At 48.4% G+C, this 22,255-nt stretch overlaps 1 protein-coding gene across 1 annotated transcript in view; it reads left to right on the forward strand.

The window, feature by feature from the left end:
* The first annotated feature begins 15,822 nt into the window (after window positions 1-15,822).
* The window catches only part of kansl1l (KAT8 regulatory NSL complex subunit 1-like), a 321,460-nt gene continuing 315,027 nt past the window's right edge, over window positions 15,823-22,255 (forward strand). The window contains exon 1 of the mRNA XM_070876272.1: window positions 15,823-15,951. Coding sequence (XP_070732373.1) covers window positions 15,875-15,951 — 77 coding nt within the window. The 5' untranslated portion in view covers window positions 15,823-15,874. The remainder of the gene's footprint in view (window positions 15,952-22,255) is intronic.

The raw sequence follows: 22,255 nt of genomic DNA on the forward strand, positions 1-22,255 counted from the left end.
CAGCGATCCAGGAGCTAGTCACACCAATTTGAGTAATTAATTCAAATTTGGTCCATGGTCAGAGACAGGAAGGTATGACTACAAGCGAGGCAGATATGGGGACTCAGGATGCAGTGATGGAGCAGCCTCGGCCCTTGTTGTTGTCCAACAGGTTCAAAGCGCTTAATCCCTGTGTGGAAGAGAGCAGGGACTGCAGGGAGGACAAGTGAACTGACCAGAGCACCGTGGTACAGGGGGCCATTCAAGTGGGGGAAATAAAAAGAAACATTGTAGTGGTAGGGGATGTTGTGTCCTTAGATTTTCTAATAATGACTCCACGAGGCAATATGTTATACTTGATCTGTAGTGACCTTAGTCCTGTATTTGTTAACTCCAGAGTGAGGATCACACCTGGTGGCCTGCCTTTTATTCTAGGCCAGGCACACCTGTACAGATAATCTACAAGCCTCCCACTGCTGTGCCCTCTGGTGGCACACCTTATGATAGCACCAACAGTGGCCATGTAGGATACATGACATCACTCTCCCCTGAGCCTTTAATGCAAATCACCTCTGCATTGCTTGTGCTCTGGGCTTAGCTCTATCTGGGCTCTATCTGATTGACCCTTGACAGGTCGTTTCAATCTTGGGTGAGTGGTTGGTGCAGTAGAGTGCTGGTGGTTGCTGTTTGTGTGCGTCCCTGACCACTCCATTCTTCCCCCCCCCGCTCCCCCCACATATAGATTATGCCGGAGGCTCATTGCATTCATATACATTCAAGTTCAGAAAAACAAGGTTGCATTACATGTGTGGTTCTGTTGTGAGACAAGTGCATTAGACTGGTGAGATACATTATCGATGCGATGACCGGTGCGTAATAACAAACTAGTTCCAGAACTGCTGGTTGTGTCCCTGCAGTCTGGTGGCGACGTGTAGCCCAGTGCTGGCAGTGGGAACCCGGTTGGCTCAAGTTGCCTGCTCTTGGGGCTGTTGATGTGGTTCCTAGAGATGGGCAGGTTCATAGATACATGTGACCTCCCTGTCCTTTCTCTGCAACCTGGGTTGCTGCTGCTCCCTGAGGAACTGTCATCTAGCAGTGCACAGGGAACTGCTGACTCGCTGGCCTGGGTGTTGTTTGGTGTGGGATCCTGGCTGGTCCCGGTCCCTTTTGGGGGGACTGTAGCAGGTGACCCTTCGTTTACGGGTATGGCCTTGGTGGCGATGGGGTCTGGGGACTGCGCCTTAGCACAGTTTGCTCTTTCAGGCTCGTGGCGGTTGGTGCCATCGGGTGCCTGAGAGGTGGAGCCAATCAGGGCTAGCTCACTGGATCTGTGTGCTCCCGATGGGTGCCTGCCCGCTATATTGGCTGCGTAGAGTTGAAATCCTACATCGCACAACTTTTCATTACTTATGATGGATACTCTGTAGTTCCGATCGTGACTTTTCCTCGTCGGTTGCATGTATACAATTCAGTTCATCAATTATACATTTTACATGATTGCACGACTTTTCCTTGCTTGTTGCATGTATATAACTCTGATCATCACTTACACATTTTACATGATCGCGCGATGTGTCCTTGCTTATTCCATGTATACAATTCTGATCGTCAGTTACACATTTTGTCTCTAACTTACAGTTGCTATTACATTGCTTGAGTGTGTGGAACTGTCCCTTTAATTGTAGTGGGTTGCAGGCCTCATTTAAGAGAGCCTTGCTTGCTTTACCCCAATCCTCTTCTCCGTTTGGTGCCACGTGTTGCTCCGTCAGCGCTGCACCTCGTGGTCTGGCTGCGGCCATCTTTTACTTCAGCGTCTCAAATTTCCTCCCTCTTTCCTCCATCCACGATGTCGACTGCGGTGATCCTCGTCTCCCCGGGTTCTGCCACTGAAGCTGGGAAGTCGCCTCTGGATCCGATTTTCTTCCTCCGGAGTCCTGCCACTGGAGCCTGGAAGGTGCGTTCGGGTCGTCTCAGCTGATCATCACCGCGCAGTCATGCTGAGCGGTCTGTGCCTCGGGTGCTGTGCTGGTCTGCTCTCTGGTGCCGGGTCCACCCTCAAGTGAGGGCTTGCTGTGCCTCCTGACATGGAGGATATCGATCGCTGGAGGGTTGAAGTCTTCCCACTTCAAATGGATCTTCTCCATCCACCTTCTGCCGAGCAGCATTGGTCCATCACCTGCAACAAGCCACAGCGCCATCATGGAGTACCTTTACATTCGCACTACCAACTGATATGTCCTTACTATACAGTATAAATGAACACGAGGCCCATGCTTGAGAGAAGGTCACTCTGTGACCAGTTTCCTTTATTACCAAGACCTCAAGTGATGAAGGTGGGTGTAGCTTCCCCTTTTAGACCTGAAAATCCAGGTTAGGAATGTTTCCCCAAGTTTGCCCCTTGTGGTCAATGTTCTCAATATGTACAACTTAGGTTAGCTTATACATGGGTTACAATGATAGTTGAATACATGACATCACCTCCCCCCCAAAGTCTTATTGGGATCACAGGTTAAGTCTCTCTGATGGTTTACGCTCCCTTGTAAAGCGCCTGAGTTGGGGCTCCGGTTGTTGGGAGCTGGCCTGAGTGTCTGCTGTTTGCAGTGCCTCAGGTCTGTCCGGACTGCCCACAGTGACTGGGCTCTCCTCCACTTGGTTCTGGTGTTCGGTCACCTGTGGTGGAATAAACTCTACGTCGTGTTCTTCCTCTGCTTCTTCTATGGGGTTGCTGAACCTCCTTTTAGTTTGATCCACGTGTTTGCGGCAGATCTGTCCATTGGTAAGTTTAACTACCAAAACCCTATTCCTCTCTTTGGCAATCACAGTGCCTGCAAGCCATTTGGGTCCTGCAGCGTAATTAAGGACAAAAACAGGGTTATTGATATCAATACATCGCGCCCTTCCATTCCTGTCATGGTAGTCACATTGTGACTGACGCCTGCTCTCAACAATTTCTTTCATAGTAGGGTGTATAAGGGATAACCTGGTTTTGAGCGTCCTTTTCATTAGCAGCTCTGCGGGTGGAACCCCTGTGAGCGAGTGTGGTCGGGATCTATTGGCCAACAGGTGGCGTGATAAGCGGCTTTGTAGGGAACCCCCTTGGATTCTGAGCATCCCCTGTTTGATTATCTGCACTGCTCGTTCTGCCTGGCCGTTTGAGGCCGGCTTGAACGGTGCCGTTCTGACATGAAGTTCTGGAATTTAGTGCTTGTGAAGCACGGGCTACCGACACTGACCAAGACATCTGGTAGACCATGGGCGGCGAACATTGCCTGTAGACTTTCTACCATGGCAGAGGATGTGCTTGAATTTAAAATGGCACACTCAATCCATTTGGAGTAGGCGTCTACTACAACCAAAAACATTTTTCCCATGAAAGGACCTGCGTAGTCTACATGGATGCGTGACCATGGCTTGGCGGGCCAGGACCAGGGGCTAAGGGGGGCTTCCCTGGGTGCGTTGCCCAGCTGAGCACACGTGTTGCGAACACAAAGTTCCAGGTCTGCATCTATCCCTGGCCACCAAACGTGTGACCTGGCAATTGCCTTCATCATGTCAATGCCCGGGTGCTCATTGTGAAGTTCTCTGATAAACACCTCTCAGCCCATCTGGGGCATGACTACTCGGTTTCCCCACAGTAGGCAAATGGCCTGAATCGAGAGTTCATCTTTGTGCCTATGAAACGGTTTAAATTCCTTAGGGCATGCCCCGTACGTGGCTGCCCAGTCCCCATTTAGGACACATTTCTTAACTAAAGACAGTAGCGGGTCTTTATTTGTCCAGACTTTAATCTGACGGGCTGTCACGGGTGAGCCTTCGCTTTCGAAAGCTTCAACAGCCATGACCATCTCAGCATCATGCTCAGTTGCCCCCTCAGTGGTGGCTAGTGGGAGCCTGCTGAGTGCATCGGTGCAGTTTTTAGTGCCCGGTCTGTGCCGAATTGTGTAGTCATAAACTTACCATAGTGGTAAATCATGCACAGCTCCATCGTACGATACCTTCACTGCTGCACTGCTAATGACTGGTATGAGCTCTTTGGTGTAAGTGCGCAGCTTGGTGTGGATAGGGCATAGTTTTGGCCTTTGTGCCTTGTTGCCCCACAGTTTCTCAAAAACTTTCTGATTCATAATTGACTGACTCGCCCCCGTGTCCAATTCCATGGAAACTGGAATGCCGTTTAATTTGACTTTTAACATTATCGGAGGGCTTTTGGTGGTGAAGGTGTATGCCCCATACACTTCCTCTTCAGCCTCGGGTTGAGTTGCCTCTCTTACTCGTTCAGCGTGATCCGTGCTGGATCGGTCATCTTCTGCCAACTCTGTCACGTGGTGAGCTGCAGCACGTCTGCACATTCGCTGGAGGTGCCCCATTGTTCCACAACCCTTGCACACGTAGTGCTTGAATCGACATTGATGGGCTCAATGATTACGCTCGCAGCACCAACATGGTGCTAATGGATTCACATTCACGCCCCACGGCGGACTCTGAGTCATCCTAGGTCTGGCCTCTGCAGGCGTGTAGGCCCTGCTATGTACAGGTCTGCCTGCTGAAGGCGTTATTTTATGCACAGTACTTGCCAGTGAGTTCCGATGCTGCAATGATATCTGTTTAGTGTTATCGTTCGTGGACATAAAAGCCTGGGCTATCGTGATGGTCTTGCTCAGATCTCGGTATTCGGCAGACAGCAGTTTGCGAAGAATGACCTCGTTGCCGATTCCAAGCACGAAAAAGTCCCGCAACCAACACTTCCCCCAAAAATCCAGCAAATACGCACGGTCCTGCAAGGCGTCTTAGGTCGGTGACATAGCTCGCCACATCCTGGCCCTCAGAGCGGTGGTGTGTATAAAAGCGATACCAGGCCATCAAGATGCTCTCCTTTGGCTTGAGGTGTTCTCGAACCAGCGTGCACAACTCTTCATATCTCTTCTCCGTTGGTTTCGTCGGTGCTAGCAGATTTTTGATGAAGCCATATATCGTGGACCCGCAAACGGTGAGGAGAATCGCCCTGCGCTTGACCACGGTTTCTTCCTTTTCCAGCTCGTTGGCCACGAAGTACTGGTCAAGACGCTCAATGAAGGCTTCCCAATCATCACCTTCAACAAATCTCTCAAGAATACCAATGGCAGCCATAACTGTGTGAAAGTTCATGATCTGTTACTCGTCGCCAATTGTTATAGTTAGAATAACTCCACAAGACTGTATATCTTAAGCACAAACTGTTGTGACCTTGGTCTCTTTATTGTAACTCCAGAGTGAGGAAGCAGCGTGGTGGACTGCCTTTTATACCTGCTTGCCCAGGGTGTGCAGGTGACCCTTGGGTCTCCCACAGATGCGCCCCCTGGTGGCAAGTCTTACACATTGGTAATGTTTACATACATAACACTCCCCAAATGCATTACCTCACACTTATCCGGATTGAATTCCATTTGCTACTGTTCTACCCACCTGACCAGTGCCTTGATATCTTACTGTAGTTCGCAGCTTTCTTCTTCATTATCAACCACACGGCCTATTTTAGTGTCACCTGAAAACTTCTTAATCATACCCCCAACATTCAAGTCCAAGTCATTGATATATACCACAAAAAACAAGGAACCTAGCACTGAGCCCTGCAGAACCCCACTGGATACAGCTTTCCAGTCACAAAAACATCCATCAACCATTACCCATTGCTTCCTGCCTCTGAGTCAATTTTGGATATGTCATGTACGATAATCAAGGACCCATGTACCCTCTCAGGTGGATGTAAAAGACACAGCCCTATTCAAGGAAGATCAGGAGAGTTCTCCCTGGAGCCCTGGCCAATATTTATCGATTAACCAACATCACTAAGGCAGATTATCTGATTGTTATCACTTTGCTGTTTGTGGGAGTTTGTTGTACAAGGAGGCCACTCCAGTTCACTCTGATGTCAAATCAGACCTTGACTTTGGATTCAAGCTAAATTCACACTATAACTGCAACACTGAGCAAAGAAAAACTTCTGCACACTGACATTACTGTTCTAGTGGAAATGCACCCCAAGGGGTCTCAATGTGACTCCAGAATGCACTAAAGCCAAATAGCTGGGAAGCTAGTTCCCAGAAGCTCATCTCACCCCACTTGGGCTTGATACTGTGTGCAGTATAACTGCGGTCTGGTGTGAACCCAGGTATAGAAAGTGCTCAAGCGGGTCATTTAGCTCTCCAGAGCACTTTATAAACATACTGCAAGTCTCTTTAATGTTGAGAAAATGGATACTCTTGGCTGCACTCTTAAAACATTACAAAATATAGTTGGTGGACCAAAGCTTTGTTCATTCATCGTTACTCTCGCCTGTAGGCAGAGCACAAGAACATTAGGGTGCTGTTGGCTTTCACACTCTGCATATACCAGTGTCAGACAGGAAGTGGAATATAACCCAAGCCTCCATTTATTGTTTGGGGTTTTACAAATTGGGCACCCCAAGAATCAGCGTTAGTATGGCTTTGTTTATTTCAATTCTTTCATTTCTACAATCTTACAGCACAGAAGGTGATTCGACCCATCATGCCTGTGCCTGTTCTATGAAACAACTATCCAGTTAGTCCCACTCTCCCACTCTTTCCCCATATCCCTGAATTTTTTTTCTCCTTCGAGTATTTATCCAATTCCCTTTTGAAGGCAGCTAGTAAATCTGTATCCACCACCTTATCAGACAGTGCATTCCAAATCCTAACCATGCATTGCATAAAAGTTTTTCCTCATATTGCCACTGGTTCTTTTGCCAATCACCTTAGATCTGTGCCCTCTGTGCAATATACTTTAAATCTATGACCTCTGGTTATCAACCCACTTGCCAGAAGAAACAGTTTCATAGAAACATAGAAAATAGGTGCAGGAGTAGGCCGTTCGGCCCTTCGAGCCTGCACCACCGTTCAATAAGATCATGGCTGATCATTCCCTCAGTACCCCTTTCCTGCTTTCTCTCCACAGCCCTTAATCACTTTAGCCATAAGGGCCCATATTTATCTCTGTCTTGAATATATCCAATGACCTGGCATTAACAACTCTCTGCGGCAGGGAATTCCATAGGTTAACAACTCTCTGAGTGAAGAAGTTTCTCCTCATCTCAGTCCTAAATGGCCTACCCCTTATCCTAAGACTATGTCCCCTGGTTCTGGACTCCCCCAACATCGGGAACATTCTTCCTGTGTCTAACCTGTCCAGTCCCGTCAGAATCTTATACGTTTCTATGAGATCCCCTCTCATCCTTCTAAACTCCAGTGAATAAAGGCCCAGTTGATCCAGTCTCTCCTCAGTCCAGCCATCCCTGGAATCAGTTTGCTGAACCTTCGCTACACTCCCTCAATAGCAAGAACGTCCTTCCTCAGATTAGGGACCAAAACTGAACACAATATTCCAGATGAGGCCTCACTAAGGCCCTGTACAACTGAAGTAAGACCTCCCTGCTCCTATACTCAAATCCCCTAGCTATGAAGGCCAACATACCATTTGCCTTCTTCATCGCCTGCTGTACCTGCATGTCCATTTTCAGCGACTGATGAACCATGACACCCAGGTCTAGTTGCACCTCCCCTTTTCCTAATCTGCTGCCATTCAGATAATATTCTGCCTTTGTGTTTTTGCCCCCAAAATGGATAACCTCACATTTATCCACATTATACTGCATCTGCCATGCATTTGCTCACTCACCTAACCAGTCCAAGTCACCCTGAAATCTCTTAGCGTCCTCCTCACAGCTCACACCGCCACCCAGTTTAGTGTCATCCGCAAACTTGGAGATATTACACTCAATTCCTTCATTTAAATCGTTAATGTGTATTGTAAAGAGCTGGGGTCCCAGCACTGAGCCCTGCGGCACTCCACTAGTCACTGCCTGCCATTCTGAAAAGGACCCGTTTATCCCAACTCTCTGCTTCCTGTCTGCCAACCAGTTCTCTATCCACATCAGTACATTACCCCCAATACCATGCGCTTTGATTTTGCACACCAATCTCTTGTGTGGGACCTTGTCAAAAGCTTTTTGAAAGTCCAAATACACCACATCCACTGGTTCTCCCTTGTCCACTCTACTAGTTACATCCTCAAAAATTTCCAGAAGATTTGTCAAGCATAATTTTGCTTTCATAAATCCATGCTGACTTGGTCCGATTCTGTCACTGCTTTCCAAATGCGCTGCTATTTCATTCTTAATGATTGATTCTAACATTTTCCTCACCACCGATGTCAGGCTAACACGTCTATAATTCCCCATTTTCTCTCTCCCTCCTTTTTTAAAAAGTGGTGTTACATTATCTACCCTCCAGTCCATAGGAACTGATCCAGAGTCGATAGACTGTTGTAAAATGATCACCAAATTTCTAGGGCCATTTCTTTAAGTACTCTGGTATGCAGACTATCAGGCCCCGGGGATTTATCGGCTTTCAATCCCAACAATTTTCCTAACACAATTTCCCGCCTAATAAGGATATCCTTCAGTTCCTCCTTCTCACTAGACCCTCGGTTCCCTAGTACAATCGGAAAGTTATTTGTGTCTTCCTTTGTGTCTTTCTCCCTACTTGCTCTATCAAAACCTTTCAGAATTCTGAATACCTCTGTTAAGTCTCCCTTTAATCTTCTCTGCTCTAAGGAGAATAATAGTTTCTCCAGCTCCAGTCTCTCCACATAACTGAAGTCCCTCATCCTTGGTATTATCCTAGAAATTCTCCCCTCTACCTCTCCAAGGCCTTGATATCCTCTCTGAAGTGTGGATAATAATCAATACTCCAGCTGAGGCCTAACCAGTGATTTGTAAGAGTTTACCATAATATCCTTGTAGTTACAATGTAAATATAATTTTGTAATGGATATAAAATTATATAGTTGCAGAAATCCCCATTGTACAGCTATTTGGGAGTTATTTTTGGAAAGTAGCAACAGCCAATTGTGAGTTGCACCCCCATCACCAGCGAAGGAAAGGCAATCAAAGACCTAAACTTAAAAGAAACAGGCCATGGGATGTTTATAAAAACTGCTTTTTAGCTGAGACCAAAGTGTTGGGGAGATAGCTGAACTGTAACAGTGACCTTACAGTAACACATTTTGGCCATCTGCTGTTTCATTTTCTGCAAAATGAAACAATGACAGACTGCAGGGAATATTAAAAGTGAATTTATGTTATTCAGTCTACTTGTGTATGTGTGAAGCATTTCTATGATGTGTTTGCCCCTGTATACTGTGAATTCATAAGTGCTGGTTGTCCATGTCCCCAGTTACCAAGAATTAGCAAAGGTGATTGGCTGAAAACTAACTGGCGAGCTACAAGGGATCCAGTAGGCCCATTGTGATGTATGTAGTACTCAAATCACTGACTCCACACAGTCTGGTGTTGTAGTAACTGCTGTGACCTTGGTCCTTTATTGTGTAACTCCAGAGTGCCCCTCAGGTGTGCTGGGCAGCCTTTTATACTCTGTCTCGCAGGTACTTTTGGGTCTCCCACCACAGTGCCCCTTGTGGTGCAACATTGTAACTATACATTTAATGTACATGGACAATACATAACATCTCACTCCCCCCCCCCCCCCCAAATTGTCCAAATTGCCGGTAACCACGGCTTTGTTCGTCCTGGTTGATTTGTGAGTGTGAGTCCATGACCATCCACTTCCCTCTTCCCCCCTATGTAGAGATTATGCTTGCGATCCAGTGCAAGCATGTGGTACTTGCAGTCCTTACATGGGTGATACAAGTACACAAACATCATCTCCAGTAGAAAGCAGGTACACATAGACAGTACATTTGATTGATACATATAGATGCGTTGAAGAGTTATATCAAAAGGTTGCAGGTACACTGAACAGTTATTAAATCCCAGCTCCACTGGGTGAGGTGTGGCGGCATACTGCCCCTTTTTGCCCGAGGTAATGGGCTGCACTGAGACAGGGTATGGCAACTGGTGCGTTGCCTCTGTTCTCAGAAAATAGTTGCCTTTGCGGCTTGTCTGCAGCCACTGAACAATTGCATAAATCACACAAAATCAGAAATCGCATTAATCCATTAGTCATGTTAGTCACAGGTCCATTAACCCTTTTAACTGTGCATTGTGATATTAACTCTTTTCACCAATCATCTCAATCATTTTAATCACAGTGATCATTTTAGCATCAAAATATTAACTCTTGTCATAAATCCCGTCATCATACAAATCACAGTAATCATTTTGACTCACTCTTGCCCTTACAAAAGTCTCTTTGTGGGGACCGCCAACGGTGTAAGGCCCCTTTAAGACTCCCGGGTACATTTCCCTTTTAAGACACCATTTTGTTTGTCCCACGAGGTTTCTACTGGGCGCCGCCATTTTAGGTGCTCTGTTGGTGCCTGCCTTCCTCTCTCTGCAGAACTCTGCTGCCACGAGGCTCGCCGCCATCTTGAACTCGCTGTGCTGCTGCCTGCTCTCCCTCTCTCTCTCTCTCTCTCGAAGGAGAGAGAGAGAGAGAGAGAGAGAGAGAGAGAGAGCCGCCACACTCTGAACGTACCCGGGAGCTGCAACACACTGGCCCCGCACCGCCGCATCCTCCGGAGCACCCCACGCAGTTGACCTTTTTGCCCGGGAGCCGCCACACACACACACGCCCTCCGGAGCCGACCTCCTCACTGCTGCAGCCGATCCTGGACGAGCCCCGCTCCTCGGAGCACCAGCCCCCACAACGTCGCCGAGCGAGTCCCGCTCCCGAAACTGCCGATTCACCGCTCCTCCCGCTGCAAGCCCCGCGAACGGCCCTCTGCCTGCGGGCCGATGGTGCCTGCTGGAGCGGCCCGTCGAAGCCCTTCTCTCTTCTCCAGCTCGGTCGGCGCTGCTGCTGGTTCCAGAGCCTCTTTCTCACTCTCAGACTTTGCAGGGGGGAGTCGACGGCCGCCGCTGCTCTGCCCAACCCCACACACGCTTCCTTCACTGCCATCCGATCCGAAGGTGGAGGCCTGCTCTGCCTGTGAACAAGGGGGACAGCGGTCTGTGGAGGAATGTAGTCTTCCCAGCTCCCACGGACCTTCCCCATCCATCTCCGGCCAAGTAGCGTCAGCCCATGGCCTGCAATGATCCACAAAGGTAAACCGTGTGTCTCGTCACCATGAGATACCTGCACATCCGCTCTGCCAAGAACAGGTATCAGTTCCCTGGTGTAGGTACGCAGCTTCGCCGTGACCAGGACCAGTTTGGGTCGTGCAGCTGGGTTGATCCACAGTTTATTAAAAGTTTCCTGACTCATCAGCGACTGACCCGACCCCGTGTCCACTTCCATACTCACTGGGACTCCATTAATCTTGACTTCCATAATCACTGGGGCCGAATCGTCGGTACACGTATACAGTCCAAACGCCTCATCTTCTTCTACCTGGGGCTGGGATGTCCGTCGAGCCAAACCGCAATACTCCTCGCTGGACAGCACATCTACCATCTCCTCAGCCACACGGTGAGTCATGTTTCTTTTGCACATACACTGAAGGTGGCCTTTCGTGTGGCAGGTATTGCACGTATACTCCGCAAACCTGCACCGGTGAGCCCCATGGCTTCCTCCGGAGCGCCAGCATGGTGTTACTCGATTAGCCCCCCTCGGCGGACTCTGAGTTCCAGGACCCCGAGGTCTGTGCTTTCTGCCCTGGGCCGTGACGGGCACTATCCTGTGAATAGTACCTGCCGGGTTCGAGACTGTATGGATCATCTGCTTGGTGCTGCAGGTCGAGGTCATAAATGCCCGGCTGATGTTGATGGCTTGCTGCAGGCTGACTGTAGGTTCAGTAGATAGCAGCTTGTGAAGGAGACCCTCATGGCCAATCTCCATAACAAAGATGTCTCGCAATGCCTCGTTAAGGTGTGTGCCAAAATCGCACGGCGCTGCAAGTCTCCTGATGTCTGCAGCATATTTTGTGACATCCTGGCCCTCAGGTCTGCAGTGGTGGTAGAATTTGTGCCTGGTCGTGAGGATGCTCTCCTTCGGTTTCATTTGGTTACTAATGAGTTCAATCAGCTGCTCATATGACTTGTCCTTGGCGCTCGCGGGTGCCAGCAAATCCCTGACGAGACGGTAAACCTCATCGCCACAACTGGACAGCAATATCGCCTTACACTTCTCTATCAGTGCGTTCATGTTCCCTGTCAGGTCGTTTGCTATAAAATAGTACTCGAGCCTTCCCGTAAAGGCATCCCAGTCATTACCCTCTGTGAAATCCTTTAGCGTGCCCAAAGTAGCCATGGTTGCATGAAGAGCTCGTCCGTGTCCTCGTCGCCAATTTGTGATGTATGTAGCACTCAAATCACTGACTCCACACAGTCTGGTGTTGTAGTAACTGCTGTGACCTTGGTCTATTATTGTGTAACGCCAGAGTGCTCCTCAGGTGTGGTGGGCAGCCTTTTATACTCTGTCTTGCTTTCAGTCTCCCACCGCAGTGTCCCTTGTGGCGCACCATTGTAACTATACATTTAATGTACATGGACAATACATAATACGCATTATCTCTGTGAGTGATGACCTTGGTGGTATCAGTGTCAGGGGTATCTTTTGCTGTAGTTAATGTGGCCTCCTTGCTGTCAGAGGTGGTGCCTCCTGTCACTACTTCTTCTTTCTTATTTGTGCCTATCAGCACACGAGACAACCTGTATCTTCCATTGTTTCCACAACCAGCAAATTGTGTTGTGTCTATAACAAAGATCTTTTCTACGTGGACAGGTCATTAGGCTGGTTCACAACTCCTTACCAGGAGAACCAACTAGGTGCGATGAGGGGGCAATCCCTTCCCATTAACCCGAGTGTCCCGCTGAATATCAACCAAGTATTTAGAGACATTGGTCTCTGCATGCCAAAGCCTCCTGTCACTTATGAGTGCGAAATGTCACTCCTGTTCTACTCAATGCATGGCACTGCTGGAGGACACACTCTAAATGCTGCACACTAATCTTCCAGAGATACCTATGAGGTCTCGGCATTTGTCCCTCTCAAAGCTAGCTGAAACAGGCCATGAGTTTTAGTCTCCTAATCTGAGGAAGGACGTTCTTGCTATTGAAGGGGTGCAGCGAAGGTTCACCAGACTGATTCCCAGAATGTCTGGACTGACATATGAGGAGAGACTGGATCGACTGAGCCTTTATTCAGTGGAGTTTAGCAGAATGAGAGGGGATCTCATGGAAACATATAAAATTCTGACGGGACTGGACAGGTTAGATGCAGGAAGATTGTTCCCAATGTTGGGGAAATCCAGAACCAGGGGACACAGTCTAAGGATAAAGGGTAAGCCATTTAGGATTGAGATGAGGAGAAACTTCTTCACTCAGAGAGTTGTTAACCTGTGGAATTCCCTACCGCAGAGCGTTGTTGATGCCAGTTCACTGGCTATATTCAAGAGGGAGTTAGATATGGCCCTTACGGCTAAAGGGATCAAGGGGTATGGAGAGAAAGCAGGAAAAGGATACTGAGGTGAATGATCAGCCATGATCTTATTGAATGGCGGTGCAGGCTCGAAGGGCCAAATGGCCTACTCCTGCACCTATTTTCTATGTTTCTATGAGTGCATCGAGGAGCTTTGGACCCCAAAGCCTCTAAAAAAGCACCGGGAGTATTCATGTGCATAGCCCTGTATTCTTGAAGTCTCCACTGTAAATGTTACTAGTTTTGCCATGTCGTCTCCTTCTATGTGCATGGAGGCAAGAGGCTGTTCTAACCATCTCCATTCTAAAGCAGGCACATCGAGGTCGATATCGCCACACAGGTTAGAAATGATGCGCAGGATGCTGGATCTCTCTGCTGAACCAGCAAAGCTTCACATCACCACTGCTACCCTTTTCCCACCAGTATTCAGTGCCTTCTACTCTCTGCTTCCACCTGAACATCAGTACCACCTTCTCCATACTCTATGTATCTGTGCTGGTATCAGCCTCAAATCAGGGTGGTGCTTGGTTGAGTCTCTCTTGCCCTAGCAAGCCTCGCCCCTCCCACAAGCTCCTCCCCTCCTCCCTCCCCCATCTCCCTCCCACAAGCCCCGCCCCATCTCCCTGCCACAAGCCCCTACCTCTCTCCTCCCACCTACAAGCATCTCCCCTATCCTTTCACAAGACCCGCCCCTCTGCACCTTCCCACAAGCCCCTGCCCGCTCCTCCCATCCCACAGACCACTCCCCTATCCTCCCCCTCACCTCCCTCCCACAAGCCCCTCTCCTATCCTCCCTCCACAAGCCCCACCCCTCTGCTCCTTCCCACAAGCCTGTCCACTCTTCTCCCTCCCAAAAGTACATCTGCTCTCCATCCACAAGCCCCTCCCCTTCTCCATCCCACAAATCCCTCCTCCTCTCCTCCCCTCCCACAAGCTGCTCCTGTCTCCCTCAAGCCCCTTCCCCTCACCTCCCTCAAGCCCCTCCCCCTCACCTCCCTCCCACAAGCCCCACCCCTCTCACAAGTCCATCTCCTCCCACAGGGCCCCTCTCCTCCCTCCCACAAGCCCCTCCCCTCTCCTCATCTTCCACAAGCCCCTCCCATCTCCCACAAGTCCTTCCCTTTCCCCATCTCCTCCCCTCCTACAAGCCCCTCCCCATCTCCTCCACTTCCACAATCCCATCTGCTCTCACAAGCCCCCCCCCCTTCTCCCCACAAGCTACTCCCTCTCTCCTCCTTCCCACAAGCCCTGCCCCTCTCCTTCCACAGTTGCTCCCCCTCCCACAAGCACCATCCCATCCCTCCAGAAACCCCTCCCTCTATCAGGACCCTCCCCTTTCCCAGGCCCGCTCCTCTTTAAGGCCCCACTCTTCTGCTCTCACAGGCCCCTCCCCTCCCCTTTCCCAGGCCCGCTCCTCTTTAAGGCCCCACTCTTCTGCTCTCACGGGACCCTCCACTCCACTCAGGCCCAACGCTCCCCTCCTCTCTCAGGACCCTTCCCTCTTCTTTCAGGTCCTCACTCCCAGGACTCTCCCCTCTCAGCCATTTCCCTTCTCTCAGGACCCATCCCTCCTCTCAGGATCCTCCCCTCTCTCGTGCTCCTCCCTCTCTTAGACCACTCCCCTCTCTCAGGACACTCCCCCACTCACACCACTCCCCTTAACTCGCAGGCCTCTCCATTCCCTCAAGCCGACCCCTCTCAGGAACCTCCCCTCACTCAGGTCCCTCACCTGTCTCAGGCCCCTCCCTTCCCCTCTTTCAGGATCCTCCCCTCTCACAGGCCCCTCCCCTCTCACAGGCCCCATCCCTCTCACAGGCCCCTTCCCTCCTCTCAAGCCCCTCCTATTTCTCAGGCCCCTCCACTCTCAGGCCCCTCCCCTCTCTCTAGTTTCTCCTCTTCTTTCCCAGGCCCCTCCACTACCAGGCCACTCCCATCTCTCAGGCCCCTCCACTCCCAGGCCCATCCACTCTCTCAACATTCTCCCTTGTCTCCCAGGCCCCTCCCTCTGACCCCTCTCCCTCTCTCAGCACCCCCCTCCCTCTCCCAGAAACCCCCTCCCCCAGCATCGTCCCCTCTCAGCCTTTTCCCCTCTTTTCAGGCCCTTCCCTCCACTCTCAGACTGATACCCTCTGTCAGGGCCCTCCCCCTCTCAGGACCTTCCCCCTCTTAGACCCCTCCTCCTCTTAGACCCCTCCTCCTCAGGCCCCTCCCCTCCACTCTCAGGACTCCCCTCTCAGCCTTTTCCCCACTCTCAGGACCCCTCTCCTCCTCTCTCAGACCCCTCTCCTCTTTCAGACCCCACCCCCTCTCCTCTCAGGCTCCTCCCCTCTCTCAGGTCCTGCCCTTCACTGAGGCCCTTCCCCTCTCAGGTCCCGCCCCTCTCTCAGACCCCTCCCCTCTTTCAGGCCCCGCCCCGTGCCTCACGCGTCACTCAGATCCCTCCCCTCTCTCAGACACCTCCCCCCTCAGCCCCCTCTCACAGGCTCCTCTCCTATCTCAGGCCCCTCCCCTCTCAGTGTGAGATGGCGGCGGTGCGGATGGTGTGCGGCGAGTTGTTGAGGAAGTGCGGTCCTGGGCTGCGTCGTGCGGCGGTTTCCAGGTGAGTAGGCGCTGTGTGGAGTGTGGGCGGGAGCTCGGGTCAGAGTCACTCCCTGAGCCAGCCCTTGGCCCAGACCCGGCAGCTGTCCCGCGTTCACCGCTGACAGGTGTTAACCCTTTAAGGAGTATTTACGGCGCTTTACAGGAGTATTCTGATATAAAACAATTTGACAACGAGTCGCATAAGTAGAAATCAGGGCAGGTGACTGGTCAAGGAGGTAAGTTTTAAAGAGCGTCTTAAAGGTGAAGAGGTTTAGGCAGGGAGTTCCAGAGCTTGGGGCTTAGACCACAGAAGGCACGGCCACCAATGGTCGAGCGATTATAATCAGGGATGCTCAAGAGGGCAGAATTAGAGGAGTGCAGATATCTCGGGGTGGGGGAGTTGTGGGGCTGGAGGAGGTTACATAGGATTACGTAGGCTGTAAGGCACAGAAACAGGCCATTCGGCCCAGCCAGTCCATGCTCCACTCGAGCCTCCTCCTGTCTTTCCTCATGGTGGGAGTAGCGAGGAGTTTGTCATCTGATGCAAGACCTTTTGACCTCTGGAAGGTAGTTACCAGCTGCAGCACTGTGACTTTGGAAGTATGAGTGAGTTGCTCCAACTCCTGATGGTGGTAATGGTCTGGATTTTCTGGTCAGTGGCGAAGTGATGGCACTCACCGCTGACCTCGGAAGAAAGCTGCCCACAAAGATCTAGCAACCTCTGGTGTGGATTTCAGCTCTCCCGACATTAATTTTATTCTGGCGCCATCTGTAGGGGATCTCTGGCGTCTAGCAACAGAGATGTCATCAAGCAGGTTCAGGTGCCAATGACATTGAAGAATTCTATTAGACAGCAATCCAGGAAGTAAAAAGCATTGATTCTCCTTCACCTTATAATCATTTTAAAGATTGGAACATACACATGGGATTAAAGTAGAAGCTGAACTATCATAACTTAAAAATAATGTTTAAAATCTATGGATTTTGTTTCATAATGGAGAAATTTGATATTTCACAAATATAACATTATTTTTTCAGGGCCAGAGAGGTTATTCAGCAGTAATTATGACTTAGTATGGCGTTAAAAATCCAATTACACTTCATTTAAGGCTTAATTTTTGAGTTAAAAAAAAAACAGCGAGATTGGAGTATAAAAGTGCAAGTTCACGTCCGTTCAAATAACTTCCAAGATTTTCATCTGTGAGGACTTCAAGAGCACATCTTATGGAGCAGCGGGGAATCACTGACACCAACTTCTGGATTTCCGTGTTTAACTACATATGTGTGGATGCCAGAAGTTGCTGTCAGTTTCACAGAGTAATGATGGCGAGGCTGACCGTTTTGCCCATCTCTTTTTAAGAACTTAAAGTTGTGTTTTTAATTTCAGAAATGTTCTAAAACCAAATAAATGGGAACCCTAATTAAACTAGTAATATTTCTAAATTACAAGTGATTGTCACCACTGAAATGTGACGCTTGCCTGGTGTGGAAACAAGCTGTTTTGTAAATAGTGGAAGCTTATTGTGAAAATTAGGACAGTGAACACAGTCTACAGGGAATGTTGTGGTCACTAGAGTAATATGATAAACTCTTCACCACAATTGATAAAAATGGACCAAAACAAATTATAGTAAAAAGCTCTAGCCCCAGGGGACACAAGTGAAAAATGAGGGGGTAAGAAGGATAGTCATAATGGATTTTTGCCTACAAAATAACTAACTGCATTTCAAAAGGAATTCATTACCATGTCCTGGGAACGTGAAAAGTACTATATAAATCCCAAGTCGTCTTTTCTTTTCACTCAAAGGGTTAAGTTGCCAGGTAAGACCACTGAAGTGGCCAGTATAAATAGAATCGAGAGGCTGTAAACTAATGTATCTCTGGAGAGCACAGGCAGCAAGCGTTATGGTGAGAAGACCAGTGAGTTGGGGTGGGGGGCTTATTGGGCCCAAAGGCTTTTTTTCTTAAAAAGTCACGTGCGTTCACTGATGGAAAATTAGAGGCTACGTTGTGCAGTAATGTTCCAAGTTTCTGATTGTATACTTTTGGAGACAAAATGTTCTGTACTTTATGTGGAGATGTTGCAAAACAAAAAAAGTTTGAGTTTTCAATAAGGTGGCAAGAACTTGGGTGCCAACTGGTTATTTTGATAGCAAATCTAAATTTATGCTCTGTGTAGAGAAATCAAACCAGTGAAAATATACTGACTGCAATTATAAAGGGTATAGAGTTGTAATTGAAAAATTGCCATGGAAATACCTAACAGCAATAACTTTGTTGGTTCAGTGACCTGTCCTTGATTTCGGAACTCCTCGCTGATTCAGACACTGTTTACAATGTAGGTAATATGTAAACGATTAAATTATAGGTAAGAAAAAAAGACACCCTAATCATCTTTCGTATGGTAGTAGCAAATCAAATGTCAATATCGAAGTCAGATATCCCAGGCCAAAGCTTCTGGTGTAACAGCGCACGTATCTTGTAGGCTGCATGCGAATTTCCTTGAGGGCAGTGCCATAATCTGAACCCGTGTCACAGTTCACTTGCCAAGTGCTATAAATTGCATAATTGGCGGTGCTCCTATCACTAGGTATCATAATTCCAGCATTCTGAACCAACAGTACAGTAACTAGTCTGGGCACTTTACTGAGTGAGTAAATGTGCCTTTTTTTGAATCATTTTCTGCGTAATTTAGTTTGTTTCTGTTTTAGCCAGTTATCTCTTCATCTCTCCGAAAGATGCTGACTCTTGCTGGAGTACGTTGGGAGGGGAGAATTAATCTGTGTACTGTGTGTAGCAAAATCGATGCATTGTTTATACATGGGTTTATGATTTTGTTGCATATAACACACAGTGGAAATCTCAAGTTTCACTAATTGGAGCTGGTTTTTGTTGCCCCCTCACATCCTTGACAGGGTAGGTGCTGAGAGGTGGTTTCCCCTGGCTGGAGAGTCTAGTCTCGGGATAAGGAGTAGGCCATTTAAGACAGAGATGAGGAATTTCTTCACTCAGGGTTGTGAATCTTTGGAATTCTCTGCCCCAGAGGGCTGTGGCTGCCGAGTCTCTGAATATATTCAAGGCTGAGATAGATAGATTTTTGGAGACTTGGGGAATCAAGTGATATGGAGATCGGGATGAGAATGTGGAGTTGAGGTCGATGATCAGCCATGATCCTATTGAATGGCGGAGCAGGCTCAAGGGGCCGTAGGTCCTACTCCTGCTCCTATTTCTTCTGTTCTTATGTTCCGAATGCCAGTTGTGTAGCACAGTTGCTACCCAGACTGAGATCAGCTAGCTCAGTGCACGCCTGAAATTGAAACACTGTCCTTTCTGGCCTGATTTGGGGAGTTGGCTCCTTTATTCTGTAAATTTCCCCTCTTACCTCCCTCCTCCATTCTCCTGACCTCCTCCTCCACTTTCCTGACCAGCCCCCTCCTCCCCCGCCCCCACTCTCCCGACCTCCTCCCCCGCCCCCACTCTCCTGACCTCCTCCCCCGCCCCCACTCTCCCGACCTCCTCCCCTGCCCCCACTCTCCCGACCTCCTCCCCCGCCCCCACTCTCCCCTCGCTGTCAAAAACGCATAGACATTGACAGACAGAGAGAGAGACACACTGGGTGGGGTGGGGTGGGGGGGTGGGCCGTGGGCCGTCCCAGCACGCTATTGGAGGGCTCCCGGTTCTGTAGTCGGTGAGTAGAAACTTAATTTTTTATTTATTGATTTTTTTATTTATTTTTTATTGGTTGGTTGATTTATTTATCATTTATTATTGATGATGGCTCTTTATTTGTAAAAGTGATGTGTTTAATATTTGTAAACTTCCCTTCCCCCCCCCCCCCATCTCTCTTCCCTACGCCTGATTTGTAACCTACGCCTGATTTTCTCAGTGTACAAAAGTCTACACTTACTCCATTCTAAGTTAGTTTAGAGTAAGTTTTCACTGCCTAAACTTTCAAAACAGGCGTAAGTGGCCGGTCACGCCCCTTTTTGAAAAAAAAATCTGTTCCAAAATGAAACTATTCTAACTGACTAGAACTGCAGCAAACTAAATGCCGGGAATTGCAATTTCTAAGATGCTCCATTCTACACCAGTTGCTCCAAAAAAACATGAGCAACTCGGGGCCCTATGTCCCCTAGGTTTACATTCCCCTATGAATGAAAGTATCCTCTCTCTGCCCACCTTGTCGCGCCTCCTCATTATCTTATGTTTCAATAAGATCACACCTCATTCTTCTGAATTCCATCGTGTATAGGCCCAACCTACTCAACCTCCTCATCTCCGGAATCAACCGAGTGAACCTTCTATGAAGATTAAGGGGGCATCTAGTTGATGATAAGATGATAGGATAGATAGAGTGAAACTATTTGCTCTGTTGGGGAAGCCCAGAACAAGAAGGCATAAGCTTAAAATTAGAGCTCAACCATTCAGGGGTGATGTCAGGAAACATTTCTTCACACAAAGGATAGTGGAAAACAGGAACTCTTTCTCCCCCCCCCCCCCCCCAATAGGGGTATGGTAGCATAGTGGTTATGTTACTGGACCAATAATCCAGGAATGTGAGCTCAAATTCCACCACGGCAGCTGGTGGAATTTAAATTCAATTAAATAAATTTAGAAATAAAAAAACTAGTATTTTAATGAGCATGAAACTACCAGATTGGAAAAACCCAACTGGTCCTTTAGGGAAGGAAATCTGCTGCCCTTAGCCAGTCTGGCCTATATATGACTCCAGACCCACAGCAATGTGGTTGACTCTTACTGTCTTCTGAAATGGCCTCACAAGCCACTCACTTGTACCAAACCGCTACAACAAAGTCAGCACTGTGGGAGTACTGCACAAGGACTTCAGCGGCTCAAGAAGGCGGTTCACCACCACCTTCTCAAGGGCAATTAGGGATGGACAATTAATGCCGGTCTTTCCAGCGATACCCACGTCCTGTGAACGAGAACACTTTTTTTTAAAGCCATTGAGGCTCGGTGAATTGAAAATTTCAAAACTGAGATTGATAGATTTTTGTTGGATAAATGTATTAAGGGATATGAAACTAAGATGGGTAAATGGAGTTAAGATACAGATCAGCCATGATCTAATTAAATAGCGGAACAGGTTCGAAGGGCTGAATGGCCTCCTCTTGATCGTCGTACAGAAGGGAAATTTGGCTGATCACACCTGTGATAACTTTGCAATTGGTGCTGTCTCCATTCTGACCCCATTTCCCTGGCCCCTTTGGTATCCTTTTGTAGAATCAGAGAGGACCTTTTCCCCTCCCACGCCCTCCTTACACATTTCTGCTGTGTAGGATTTGGGAAGTGTAGTTTTCCAAGATCTAAGGTGGCAGTCAGGAAAGAAAGCAAACACTGAACTCCTACTGCTGCTCATCACCTGGAACGACGGGACAGGTCAGCAAACTGTGAACCCCGATCGAAGCAACAGGAAAGGCTGCTGACACACTGATCCAAGTTTCATTGATCCTTGTCATTTATTTTCTTTATGCCACAGGTGAATAAAATTGCAGATATACTATGAAAATGTTTTAAGTATTTAGAAGCAATGACATGAAAGTGCTTAAAGGGAAGAAAAGTCTAGTGCGGGGAGAACCTGTCCGACTTTATAACAGTAAAATAATTGATGCAGAAGGTTCCACATAAGAAGATGATAAGAAATAGGAGCAGGAGTAGGACATTCGGCCCTTCAAGCCTGCATAGGATTTGGGAAGTGCGGTTTTCCATTCAGTAAGATCATGGCTGATCTTCAATCTCAACTTCACCTTTCCGTCCTATCTCCATATCCCTTGATTCCCTTAGTATCCAAATATCTATTGATCACTGTCTGGCTGATCATTAACAGCCCTCTGGAGTAGAGAATTCCAAAGATTCACAACCCTTTGAAGAAATTTCTCCTCATCTCAGTCCTAAGTGGCTCTGAGGCTAGTTCTAGACACCCCAGCCAGAGGAAACGTCCTCCCAGCTTCTTCCCTGTCAAGCCCTGTAAGAATTTTGTATGTTTCACTGAGATCACCTCTCATTTTTCTAAACTCTAGAGAATCTAGGCCCAATCTACTCAATCTCTCCTCATAGGACAATCCCCCCCCCCCCCCCCCCCCATCCCCCAATCCCAGGATTCAGTCTGGGCAGTGGTTCTCTAAGGCAGTGATTCTAAAACTAGAGCCCGTAGAGACTTTCCATGGGTTCCGCAAAATAATTTGAAAATTACTTAGCTGGGGAAAAGTCACTTCAATTCTACTTACAATTTTGTACAACCTATTTAGGATCTGGTTGACAGAAAAACCATTTGGAATCAATGGCATAGAAATGGCTTCTGA

This window comes from Pristiophorus japonicus, chromosome 3 (assembly GCF_044704955.1).
Source record: "Pristiophorus japonicus isolate sPriJap1 chromosome 3, sPriJap1.hap1, whole genome shotgun sequence".
NCBI classification, from domain to species: Eukaryota; Metazoa; Chordata; class Chondrichthyes; family Pristiophoridae; genus Pristiophorus; species Pristiophorus japonicus.